General features: G+C 42.6%; 1 protein-coding gene across 5 annotated transcripts in view; it reads left to right on the top strand.

Moving 5' to 3' along the window:
• Nucleotides 1-12,220, top strand: part of FOXRED1 (FAD dependent oxidoreductase domain containing 1) — a 138,414-nt gene extending 126,194 nt beyond the window's left edge. For 3 of the 5 annotated variants that reach the window (XM_075603304.1, XM_075603306.1, XM_075603308.1), the window contains 2 exons: nucleotides 10,838-11,113; nucleotides 11,532-12,219. In XM_075603304.1, coding sequence (XP_075459419.1) covers nucleotides 10,838-11,092 — 255 coding nt within the window. In that variant the 3' untranslated portion in view covers nucleotides 11,093-11,113; nucleotides 11,532-12,219. Of the gene's footprint in view, nucleotides 1-10,837; nucleotides 11,114-11,531 lie in introns of all 5 variants that reach the window. The other 2 variants (XM_075603307.1, XM_075603305.1) reach the window with 2 other exon arrangements.
• The last annotated feature ends 387 nt before the right edge of the window (nucleotides 12,221-12,607 follow it).

The following is a 12,607-nucleotide window of genomic DNA, read 5'->3' as shown; positions in this document are numbered from 1 at the left end:
CATGGCCCAGTGCCTGTGATGCGTGCAGACCTCTGTCAGTGCGTGCGCTCTGATGCGATACTACGCCCGCAGAGGCAAGCCCCCACCGCATCACCACAGCGCCTACTCTCCCTGGCGATGCGCACACGCTGCGCTCCACGTGCGCGTGAATGCCGCACGGCAACAAAGACTAATCACATCAGCTGTTTTACACCTGCAGCCAATCCAACACCATCCTATCGGCTGGTAGCTTATGTGTGAGGTCTTCATCTGCTGGTTGCTGTTTGGTCTTCCCTGCCTACTTATGCCTTGTCAGTCTCTGTGCACATCGCTGAGCATAAACTATTGTTTATGTGCTGTGCTTACTACTTCCTGGATCTTGCCTGTTTGTGCCTTGCTTGATTTCTGTTGTGACCCCAGCTCGTACCTGGACCTGTCTCTTCTCTGCCCCTGAACTTCGGTTTGTATTGAATTCCTGCTCTCTCCTCTCCTTGACAACGGTTTATGGATAACAACTACTCTTCACTCTCCAAACCCGGACCACGGCAAGTACCACGACATACCCGACTTCTCCTGGCCTGACCCGGCTACATGACTCTGATTACGCACTCCGAATCTGGTCCCGTGGTTGTAGGGTGGCGGTTTTATACATCCCCACCTCAGCCCCGCGGTCTAGTCCAGTTTGTGGTGAGCACACATGACATAACCTAAGTGACACTAAATAGTGTGAATCCCTGCTTTTGTATAACCTGTTTTCCGACACTACTTGTTTTGAGAGCTTGCAATCAACAAGCTCACTTTGTCCTATAATTCATCGCAGGAAGCTATAGTGCAAAGCCCTATGATCCCACACGCTGCCACCAGAAAAAAAGCCTGTCACGGTAGACCAGGCCTTTGAAAACATTTATATTTAATTGTTCAGTCACAAGGCAAAACAAGACAGTGAAATAAAATGAGGTTTATTTGGATAAATCCTCGGAAACACACAGAAACCCAAAATACAGAGAATATGCACACTTACTGAGGTCTGGGGGATGATATTTAGCCCTTTCCTTGTTGCAGGGCACCTGCTTCAGCAAAAGGCATTACCATGTTCGCTCCAGTTGGTTCCAGCCTGCTGGCTGGGCCGCTCCATGCTTCTCTGGGCTGTGTATAGCTCTTTCAACCAGAAGCACCTTTGAGAAGTCCGCCAGCAGCTCCTTGTCTCTTCAAATCTAAAACATAAAAGAGAGCTACACAGGTCTCCCTTATATAGGGCTTCATGCATATCTATATCATTGAGGGGACTGGCAGCCAATTAGAGCACGGATTGTGGTTGTGCATTAATGATAGGAGGGGAGAATTCAAAACTTGCCAATGGAAATCGTGCCTATGAGTTTTAAACCCAGCAACCGTTTTCCTGGCTTGCCCCATACCTCCCGTTGGGTAGGTTCCGCAATGTCTAGCTGGAACAAAGGGGTTTTACTCCAGATATCCTGTTCCCAGCCCATCCCCCTCACCATGTGCCACAAACCTGCATTTCTTTTGCAATTAACACAGGGAATCCCTATACTTGGGCTGGTGGCATTGAAATGCTAATCCTCATCTGGCTGCCTTTTGTCCTGTATGCAGTCCAGCTCACAGCACAAACACAAAATGCATTGTAGTTTTAAATCACTGCAAAATTAAAATGTGATCCCTAGAGCTGACACTCTAAAACTGGGATCTGCGAGCTGGGGTTCTAAAATCCATTTTGGCATACAAGCCTTCTAGACCCTGCTCTAATACCTTGCTGGCAGGCAATACAGGTTAACCCTGTTTTCCCCCAAATATCCCCCATGTTCCAGAAGTCTCTGCCCTGCAGCTATTTATCATAAGGGACCACCCATACAAGGCAACCCACTTATAAGCTTGCACACATGAGTCAAAGGGAATATAGCATAGAATGCATTAATTTACCCACTGGGCTTACATAGTTAACCCCACACACACAGTTTATAGCTTATAACCCTAGGGGGACAGTATAAGGGGATCAGAGTTACAGAATATACATGGTTTTACCTTACTGGACCCAAGAGCTAACCCTCTTGGCTCATTACCCACGATCTCTAGATGCAACTGGCCAGGCTTCACCTTTATTAATGAAGGCCAGCTACCTATGACAGTCACAGTCACTTGCTGGGCGGGCTCCTCCAGGTCTGGCAGGCTCAAAAGGTGTCCCCACAGGGTGTCCTTTGTTCTCCGGAGCTAGATAATTGCCCTTCCTTGCCCACCAAACGGGTATGTCACCTTTTGGACATCCTTCCTCTTTTGAACTCCGATTTCTATCCAGACATCCCGGCACCAATGTGGATGCCTGGGCTGACTGAATAGACATTTACTGTATATGAAATGCACCAAAATAATAAAATATGGTTTAATACATGATATGTCTTGGGGAGACCCATATCTGTGCGGGAAATGGATCTGGGTTATCTGGGCTCGAAAACCAGGAGTCTGGGGGACACTGGTAAGCCCCGGTGTAATTCAACCACGTACTGATGTAGCGGCCGTTATTCGAACACTTCACGCGTCATGTACATCGGAATCCCGATTTGAAATCTCGGGATGAATTCCAGCTTTCCCGCACTAAGATACAAGCACGGCGAGAGCAGAAAAACTAATTTTAGTGTTCTGGCTTTTAAAAACATGAGATTGACACAGTAGCACAGTACTGTACACAAAAACAAAGAGAAGATGCCAGCGCCTAATAAGTCCAATTAGGAGGAGTCCTGGAAATCCAGTAGAAATAATTCAAGTTCTAGAATGATAATCAGCAATCTCTCTGTCTTGAGATGACCAGATGGAACTTCATTCATGGAGAGTGGAACATGAAACGAAAAAACAGAATTTAGTGCAACACAGCTATGATAATTCATACAGACATGAACTCACAGGACCTACTAACAACACAAACAAGACTGACAAACACAAAAGCAAAGCGGGAAATAAAAGTTAGTTTTAATGTAACTATAAAATATAAAATGTTGGACAATATCAGGAGATGCCGATCCGGTTGAGTAAAACCAGAGTATAACTCACAGGACGGCAGAAGGTTAATTGCAATGAGCGCCGACCAGGCTGGTAAGATCTGTCCTCCACGTGCAGAGAGTTTGGATCACCGGCGTGTTCCTCCGTGTGTTGCGGTTCCTGAAACCGGAAGAGACGTCCCCGATGTACTTTCCCGTGTCCCGTGCTTGCCGGGACCGGTAGTGATATTCTGATATCCTGATATTGTCCAACATTTTATATTTTATAGTTACATTAAAATTAACGTTTATTTCCAGCTTTGCTTTTGTGTTTGTCAGTCTTGTTTGTGTTGTTAGTAGGTCCTGTGAGTTCATGTCTGTATAAATTATCATAGCTGTGTTGCACTAAATTCTGTTTTTTTCGTTTCATGTTCCACTCCCCATGAATGAAGTTCCATATGTATTTCAACACTCCTGCTAGCTTCCTCAGGGTCTCCTGATGTTTGTGGGTCCAGTTTCTTTTAAACTGTGACATCACAAGTGTGGCCAACGGCATCCACATTAAAAAATAACATAATTGCATAATGCAAAAGATTAAAAGGTTTTATACATAACAGTAAATATGAAGGTAGGGGAAAAACATTGCAAAAACATATCAAACTAAAAGAAGGAAAAAAGAGGGGGAAAGGACATAAGTTAATGCACTAAATGGACATATGAGAGCTAAATGTTGCAGGGAGGAGGATGACTATTCATTCATTGACCAATACATCAATTCATGATTAAAATAGTAAAAAATTGGAGGCGCATGCACGGCAGCTGAGGGAATGGCTGCTTAGTGGTAAGCTTCCGGCACTAAAATAAGCTTATAACAAGAAAACATAACACCTGGCCTTCAAAAACTCAATCTATTAAGGTATCAGGATGCCTCCAAAAGCTTTTTTTTTTTAAATTTTAAAAGCCTTAACCGATTTAGCTCTATGTTTTAAGCAAAAAGAATAAACGAGGACCCTGCGGGTTTCGGAGCCTTACTGCTGCGAAGGCTCAGAATCGGAGCATGAAACTGAGCGGGATGATGCGTGTAAACAAGCGACAATAAATTATATCAAAGATCTATTCAGTAATCTGAAATCCTTCCTACGTGGGGAATTGAAAGACATACAAGAAAAGGAGCGGCTCAGTGAGTAAAGACACTGACACTGGCACTGAGTTTGAAGCAGGGGAACCTAGTTCGATTTCCGGTGTCGGTTCCTTGTGACCTTGGGCAAGTCACGTTATCTCCCTGTGCCTCAGACACCAAAAACATAGCTTGTAAACTCTACGGGGCAGGGACTGTGTCTGCAAAATGTCTCTGTAAAGTGCTACGTAAAACTAGTAGCGCTATACAAGAACAAACAATTATTATTATATGAAAATAATTCTCAACCGTAGGGGACAGAACCGACAATCTATAAAAAAAAACTTGACAAAACGATAGTGTTCAAACAAAACAGAAAAAGTAACTACTCACCTTCAATCCCAGTTTTTGGAGATCTCCGACCGCCAAGAAGACACGTAAAATAGAGATAGACGCAATAATAAAAGACAGAGGAATCCCAGAAGCTATCACAGACTTGGAAGAATTTCCATAAAAAATGGCTGACGGCCATGCTTCCTAATTGGGCGGAGGTCTCTTTGGAACTAGACAGATGCCATAGAGCTTTGCGGGCCAAACTTGTTACAGAGGGAAATCCCAGTGATGTAATAATCCATTTATCATTTCAAAACAAAGGAAGTCTTATACCAGGTTACAAGAAACACTGCTAATATTACCTATCAAAATTCAAGTGTTCCAGGATATCTCCCCAATCAATGTGGCTAGGAGAAGAAACCTTCAACCAGTCATATCTTTACTGACGAAAAAAGGAGTGAGATATCGCTGTATTTTTCCATTCGGTTTACTGGTCATTAAAAATGGCCGTACCTGCACAATGAAAGAGCCGGCAGAGGGGGAGGCCTTCCTACACAGACTTGGTCGCAGCCCTGAACCAACACGGCCGGCGACACAAATAGAGATGATACCCGGGCTAGCCTGGGAAGAGCAAAAAAAAGATTCACATGTCCCGAAGAGAACAGTGATTGAATAATCCCCTAAAAGGAAAATTAACCTAAAGCTTTGTAACTATCATGTAACTATGTAACCTGAAGCTAAACATCAGAGGAACACTGTCAAGTTATATCTTCAAAATTGATTGTCTTTCTCTTTTCTCATCTGGTTGCTCCCCAAGAGGAGCTATTTTACCTTATTCCTGGAAAAACACGGGACCAGATTTTGGGGGAACCGGAAAGTCGTTTCGCCTCTAGACCTGAATGGACAAAAAAACTTTGGGGGTAACGGTTGATGCCTCACCCCCCCCCCCCCCACTTCGCAGATCCCCTATGCCCCTCGGCCTGGGCTGAGATTCTTTCAGCTGAGTTGTACCCCATATGTTAGGCCTGGAGAGGTAGGAGATGCGCGCTGTCAAAGGTGATTTGGTCGGGGGATCCTCTGTTATCTGGAAGGAGCCCAAGTAGAGGACGCTCTCTAAGGCGGTGACACGGGTCCCCATCCTTGTAATATAAGAGCAAATACCAGGTCACGATTTGTGATACTGGTGGAGTGGACTTGATCTCCCCGAAATGTATAAAGAATAACTCCACGCATTCTCTCTGGCCATGGAGGTGTAACATGTATTTAAGTGGATCCCGGTGTGCACAGTGTGGCCATGATGTGAGATATTGCTACACTAAGGCAGGGGAGAGATACTGCTATAAAGCGAACAATATCCGTTAAGGTATATGTTTTGGCAATGAACCGGCTGAAAGTGTTAAGTCAGATTTTCTGTTGCGGGGGGTGGGGGGTGAACGTTATAATAATACTATTAAGACTGTTATAAAATATATATACAAATTTCTGCTACACATGTTCACAGATACTGAGTTGTTTTATCTAAATTTATTTGTTGAAATCTAAAAACCACATATGGGGTTTAAATCGCTAGCAGGTTAAGATAGTTAGATGCTAAATAGTTTGTTTATTTTTTGTTACAAATGTGTTAACTAGACCGCAGGCTAGAGCCGACACAGGGACAGATTCCCCAGGCTGCGAATTTGTTGCCTCACATGGATAGACATGAGTTATCATGTGTTATCCACAAAGCCCCGTGGTGCTTAATTTTTTTCCAAATTTTCTTTTTTCTCCCTTTTTCAATTTTTGTATATGACAACTCCTACCCAAGGGCAGGCGAGTTAAGGATAATTTCGACCCTATTCAGCTCGGTCCTTCACCTTCTTTTTTCCCCCCTTTTCTTTTTTCAATGTCTCTGTCAGTAATATCACATAATGTAGAGGGGTTTAACAGCCCCTGTAAAAGAAGAATAGCTATGTCTGATTATAAGAGAAAAAGAGCAGCCATCATCCTACTTCAAGAAACACATTTCATCAACTCAATTTTCCCCAAATATTTTGATAAAAATCATAATCTTTTTTAATCCTCGGCCAACGGTTAAAAAAGAGGAGTGACAATCCTAATACATAACCGTATCCCCTTCATAGTCGAGCAAACCAGAAAAGACAGCAAAGGAAGATTCCTAATACCAACTGGTTTACTCTACGGTCAAGCACTCACAATAGTGAATATATATGCTCCAAGTGAGTCTAGTTCAAATTTTTCACCTTCCATTTACTAGGTAGTATGACAAAAGGATAAACGATACTAGCAGGTGATTTTAATATCGCGCTTGACCCACATGTCGATAGTACCAACATTCCAAAAAATTATTAAAATGAGGACACAAAGGCTCTCCTACTGGGTTTGAAAGCTTCTTAATTAACAGATATTTGGAGAGAACTACACCCACAAAATGGAGAATATAAAAAAAATTCTCATCTATAGCAGAATAGACTATTTTAATTTCAAATAGACTCATCCCGAATATCCCCCACACTAAAATCCATGATATAATATGGTAAGACCATGCTCCAATTAAACTGAGATGTTTCCAGTTAAATATAAACCAACCAGGAGCTCATTGGAAACGAAATGAATGTAGTCTAAAAATGCCAGAAATCTCAGAAAATTGGAGACGAATTCGAAAAAAATTCAGGGAAAATAAAGATAGTGTCACCTCTCATTCCACCCTATGGGAAGCCCATAAGCCCACCCTAGGAGGATCCCTGATAAGTATTTTGGCAGCCAAAAAAAAGAGAAAAATGAGAGTACAGTATACTAAAATTCCAAACAAAAATATCTGAACTAACTACCCTACACACCTCGATATCGTCGAATCCACATTCAAAAGACTTAAGGATGTTAGGCTACAATTGAACCTGCTTCTGACAACCCAGGCAGAAAACTCTTTGAGATGGTCCTAAAGAAAGTCTTATGAAAAATCCAACAAGCCAGATATATTATAAGCCGCTAAATTGAAAAATAGACAACCATACCAAAATATACAGTGGCGGCCGAGCTGAGTCTTCAGCGGCCGCCACCGCAATGTGCGGGCAGACTCCGGGCAGACGCGGCTGGTGACGCCATTCCGCGCGTCACTGTGGCGCCGGTCACACGTTCCGCCGGCATCCCCAGGTAAGGGGACATGGGACAGGGGAATGGAGGGAAGATGCGGGAAGAGGGGGAGCAGAGGCAGCCAGGGGGTCGCGAGGGGAGGGCAAGACGCTCGAAGCTGGCAGAGCAGCCAAGCAGCCAGGGGGTCGCGAGGGGAGGGGAAGATGCGGCTGAGCGCGGCCAAGTTCGGCGCCAGCCAAAAAAAGCCCCGGAACATTACGGGCATTTGTGAGATTGAAGTTGGCCGCAGCAGTACAAGCTGTAAAACTAGGATCTGGGATTAAGACAGCGAACCCCAAGGTTATAGCATAAGAATTCCAAAAATACTACGAAGATCTCTATAATGGGAAGAAGGTCCAACATAATAACAGTACTAGAGATGTTCTAGACAATTTTCTAACAGCCGTGGATCTACCCAAACTAAGTAGTGAAGAGAGAGAGGACCTGGGGAAAGAAATGTTAGAAGAACTTTTACAAGTAATTATCAATCTAAAGCCCTCAAAGCCACCAGGCCCAGACGGGTTTTCAAACCTATAATATAAAAAAATTGCGAATGTAATCACTCCATATCTTCTTCGTATGTTTAACTCAATAATAGCAGGTGCTTCTTTCCCAGAAAATATGTTGCAGCCAGAAAAGACGTTCGAAATAGTAGACTGGTCTTTTATGTACTCTGGAGGCCTTTGGTTTCGGTGGAGGAATTATGAAACCATTTCGGCCCTATATCCTAGTCCCGAAGCTAGGGTAATATGCCAGGGATTCCGTTCAGATTGGTTTAAACTCGAGTGGCACAAGGCAGGGATGCCTGCTCTCCCCCTTGCTGTTCGCTCTGTATGTAAGCCCCGATATTTCTGGTATCCAAATGAATAGACAAACCCATAAACTAGAGCTATTCGTGGATGATGTAATCCTGTCTATAACTAAACCCCTGACATCTCATCTAAGTCTGTTCAGTATACTCTCAATTTTCAACTAGATGTCAGGTTTCAAAATTAACAACTCTAAATCTGAAGCTCTAAATGTTAATCTCCCAAAACACTGTAACAGTCCGCCACAAACTGGACAGGACTGCGAGGCCGAGGTGGGGATTAGGAAACACCGACCTAGAGACGCGAGGTTGCCTCGAGTATGCAAGTTCGTAGTTGTGGATAGGGTAGGAGAATGTACAATTGTTGAAGACAAGCTGTGGTCGAGGATTGGAGAGAGCTGGGTAGTCATAGGGAAGCTGAGGTCGAGGATTGGAGAGAGCAGGATAGTCATAGGGAAGCCGAGGTTAAGGATTGGAGACAACAGTGAAATCCAAGGTAAACGAGGCAAGGCACGGTGAGACGAGGCAGGGTGCTTGCGACCAGCAAACGTCACAAGGTTTATGCTCAGACAACATCCTGATGGAAGAGGATGAAACTAAATAGCAGGAACGGCAAATCAGACGCAAGATTACTCCTGCAGGAGAGTAGCAAGACCCAATCAGGTGACTGGATCTTAACGGGGCGGAGACTGCGTCTGAGCCTCACAAAGACGTAGTGAAATTACTAGCTATTTTGATTTTAAGTGGCAGTACAAATCTATCAAATACCTAGGAATATTTATTACAAACAACTATAACTCTATACCAAGCAAATTACCCTAAACTATTTTAAATGTTTAGAGAATATATCATGGCTAGGTCAGGATACAATATATCCTGGATAGGTAAGATCCACTGTCTTAAAATGAACTTACTCCCCGTCTTCTTTATCTTTTTCAAACTCTTCCCATACCAATTGTGACCAAGAATATACTCTCCCTACAATCACTAGTCTCAAAATGTATGTAGAACTACAAAAAGCCAAGAATTAACAGACGCACTCTCTCAAGGCCTACTACTGCGGGAGGCTTGGCAGTGCCCTGTTTGTTATCCTACTACATGGCAGCCCAACTGAGCCAGTTGATCCAATGGCATATACTGTAGTGCCGACGGTTATTCTAACACGAACCAGTGGCAATCGCCAAAAAGACCCAGGTACATGCTGTGTACATGCTGGGTCGTGTTTAAGGCAAGTGTAAGCATTTCTGCATGGACTAATGGCCCATCAGATTAACAGCGGGGGTCCCTGGCAGTCCCATTCAAACTGAATGGGACTGCCAGGGACCCCTGTTGTGTTAATCCGATGGGTCATTAGTCAGTGCAGAAATGCCTTAAACTAGCCAGGTTACACCCGGCATGTACCCAGCATGTAACTGGGCAAGTTTAAGGCAAGCCTTAGAATACTCGTTGTCTCGTCTGTACTGTAGACCCAAATCTAAAACGATGGGTATCCATAGAAAACTGTATGCTGCCCACTGGAGTTGAATAAATTTATTTGGCTTTCACAAATGGCAGTAAGCAATATTAGAGAGCCGCTTTCATCAATGATTTATTCAATAAAGATCTGGGAAGCCACTAGATATAAATTTGCCATAACAACCAAATGAACCATTATGACCCCTTTTCTGGATAACCCTGATTTTGTTACGGGCCTAAAGAGCAAAGATTTTTTTTAAATGGCAACAAGCAGGACTACTAAAATTCAGAGATCTGAGTTCCGACAGGAGTATTAAAACATTTGAGCAAATTAAGTCAGAAAAAGCCTTACCTAGCTCCGAATTTTTTCATTATCTTCAACTAAGGGCATTTTACAATAAACGTCAGCCATTTCTCCCTTTGACAAACTTTAAAAAACATTGTATTGGGGAGGTTGTACCAGACAGGTCTGCACACCAGCCTTTCCCCATTATCTCTTTGCATACAACGCTTCCACTATAGCCAGGGATTCTGGGTCATTACATGCAAATGTGCACTCAGTGTGTCACTTTTGGCGTCTTGCCCATTTTAACATGGAACCATATAAGTTTATGCCTGCCGTATTACACAACTTTTTCAGCACTGCCTTGGTTAAAGAAGTGCATGGCTGGTAAACCTCCTCACAGACGGCTATTTCAACCTTTTGGGTCTCATCAGTGTGAGGTTGGTTACTGGCTTTGCAATGTGGAGTTGGTAGTGGCTACAACCAGACACAAAATAAGTTGGAGGTTTTTTTTTACTCACCATAACTTATTTTGTGTCTGGCTGAAATTAATGTATTTCGACTCCAGAGACCCCATGCTTCCTATCAATGTAAAAAAAAAAAAAAAACCCTGCTCTTTTAACTGTTTCTAGCTACTTCCCTTCTGTATTATCTATGTAATTTTTAGCTGAGGTCACCATCATTGTCTGCTAACTCTTTTTGTAGTTTATTTCCTACGCTCAAAAAATCTTCTTCTGTTAAAGGTGAAAACAGCCTGGGCTGGCTATTACGACTACAACACCTACGACCAGAATGGGGTGCTGGGAATCCACCCGCTGGTCAACAACTTCTTCTTTGCATCTGGATTCAGCGGGCATGGTCTGCAGCACTCCCCTGCAGTGGGACGCGCAGTGGCTGAGCTCATTCTGGATGGATACTTCACGAGCCTGGACCTCAGCCCATACTCCTTTCAGCGGTTCTGCTCTGGGGATCGAGTCCTTGAAAGGAATATAGTGTGAGGAACACTCTGAGGAACATAGGTAAAGACAACCTGGCCCATCTGATCTTTCCATTAATCTTTTTGCAGTAGAGGAAATCAATTTGGATACAATTGTCTGTCTCAAGCTATTTTACATTATTTTACTGCATTGTCCTTAATTATTGCTGGGAGGCTGTTACTTTTTAGCTTTTTTACATTTCCTAACTTTAATGGCAATTCAATTTATGTCCATCTCTGCCCGAATAACAGAGTGGTTTAGCGGTACAGAAGAAGAAAGGAGTTTAGTTTCAGAGATGACTAGTGGCCAAAAACTGATGTTAAAGAATATTAGTTGGCAGATCAAAGATAAGCAGAGTGGATTGCCTCAAATATAAAGCACCTTTTTTTAATCACTAATAGACTTGAACAGTAAAAGCCACTTATATGAGAATTACATAGTTCCCTTTTTCTCACTACAGGCAGCTGGAAAACTCTGAAGAAGGAAAGCTCATAAAGATCATGGATTTCTTGGGAAAGTATAAGCATAATAGACAAAAGTTTCCATCCTTGACTGCTTGAACCACTATTAGAAAACCATGCTACAAAGACTTCTTTGTGTGGGACTCACTAAAGTCAATTTCCCAAAGCCATATCCGCAATCTTAATATACTGATTTCACAACGCATGTCATACAGTATAGCATTCCAGCCAAGGAAGATGCATTCCAAAGTTCGATAATTATATGAAATGGGTATCAAATGCTCGTGAGCAGTAGACGTTAACATAAAAATATACATTATGTACTGAGTGATCAAGTTGTGATAATATGGAATGATATGAAGTAACATTATTTGTTGGGGGGTTTTAAGCAAAGCTATACCCTCACTGCATGTTGTAAAGAAAAGAGGATTTCAATAACACTACTTTATAATGGCATTTCAATTATAACATTGCTGAGTATCTATGAATTTTCTTTCCCCTACAGTTTCCTCTGTGTGAAAGTTTAACTCCTTTGTCTTCTCAGTTTTGTAAGGCTTTAGAGTACTTGGAGGACAAATAATAATAATGTCTGCTGTTCTTTTTGGAAATGAGATAGAAACATTATACTGTACAGTATATATATATATATATATATAGTTATACGTTACCGTTCCAAGGATTGGTAAACAAGAGACAGCACTCAATGTTGAAGATCAAAGTGTATTAGTGAAAGCAAAAATACATCCAGAAACCCAACGTTTCGGTCCTACAGAATGGGACCTTCCTCAGGGGTATCCCCCTGAGGAAGGTCCCATTCTGTAGGACCGAAACGTTGGGTTTCTGGATGTATTTTTGCTTTCACTAATACACTTTGATCTTCAACATTGAGTGCTGTCTCTTGTTTACCAATCCTTGGAACGGTAACGTATAACTACATTCTCTATATGGGACGTGCACCTGTGGCTTAACAGCACCTATTGGAGTGCCAACTGCCTTATCTGACTATATATATATATATATATATATATATATATATATATATATATATATATAATCCAATGCACAGCCGGCACAC

The sequence above is a fragment of the Ascaphus truei genome, chromosome 6 (genome assembly GCF_040206685.1).
Source record: "Ascaphus truei isolate aAscTru1 chromosome 6, aAscTru1.hap1, whole genome shotgun sequence".
NCBI lineage: Eukaryota > Metazoa > Chordata > Amphibia > Anura > Ascaphidae > Ascaphus > Ascaphus truei.
Note: the sequence above shows the minus strand (reverse complement) of the source record. Positions and strands in the feature narration are given on the sequence as shown.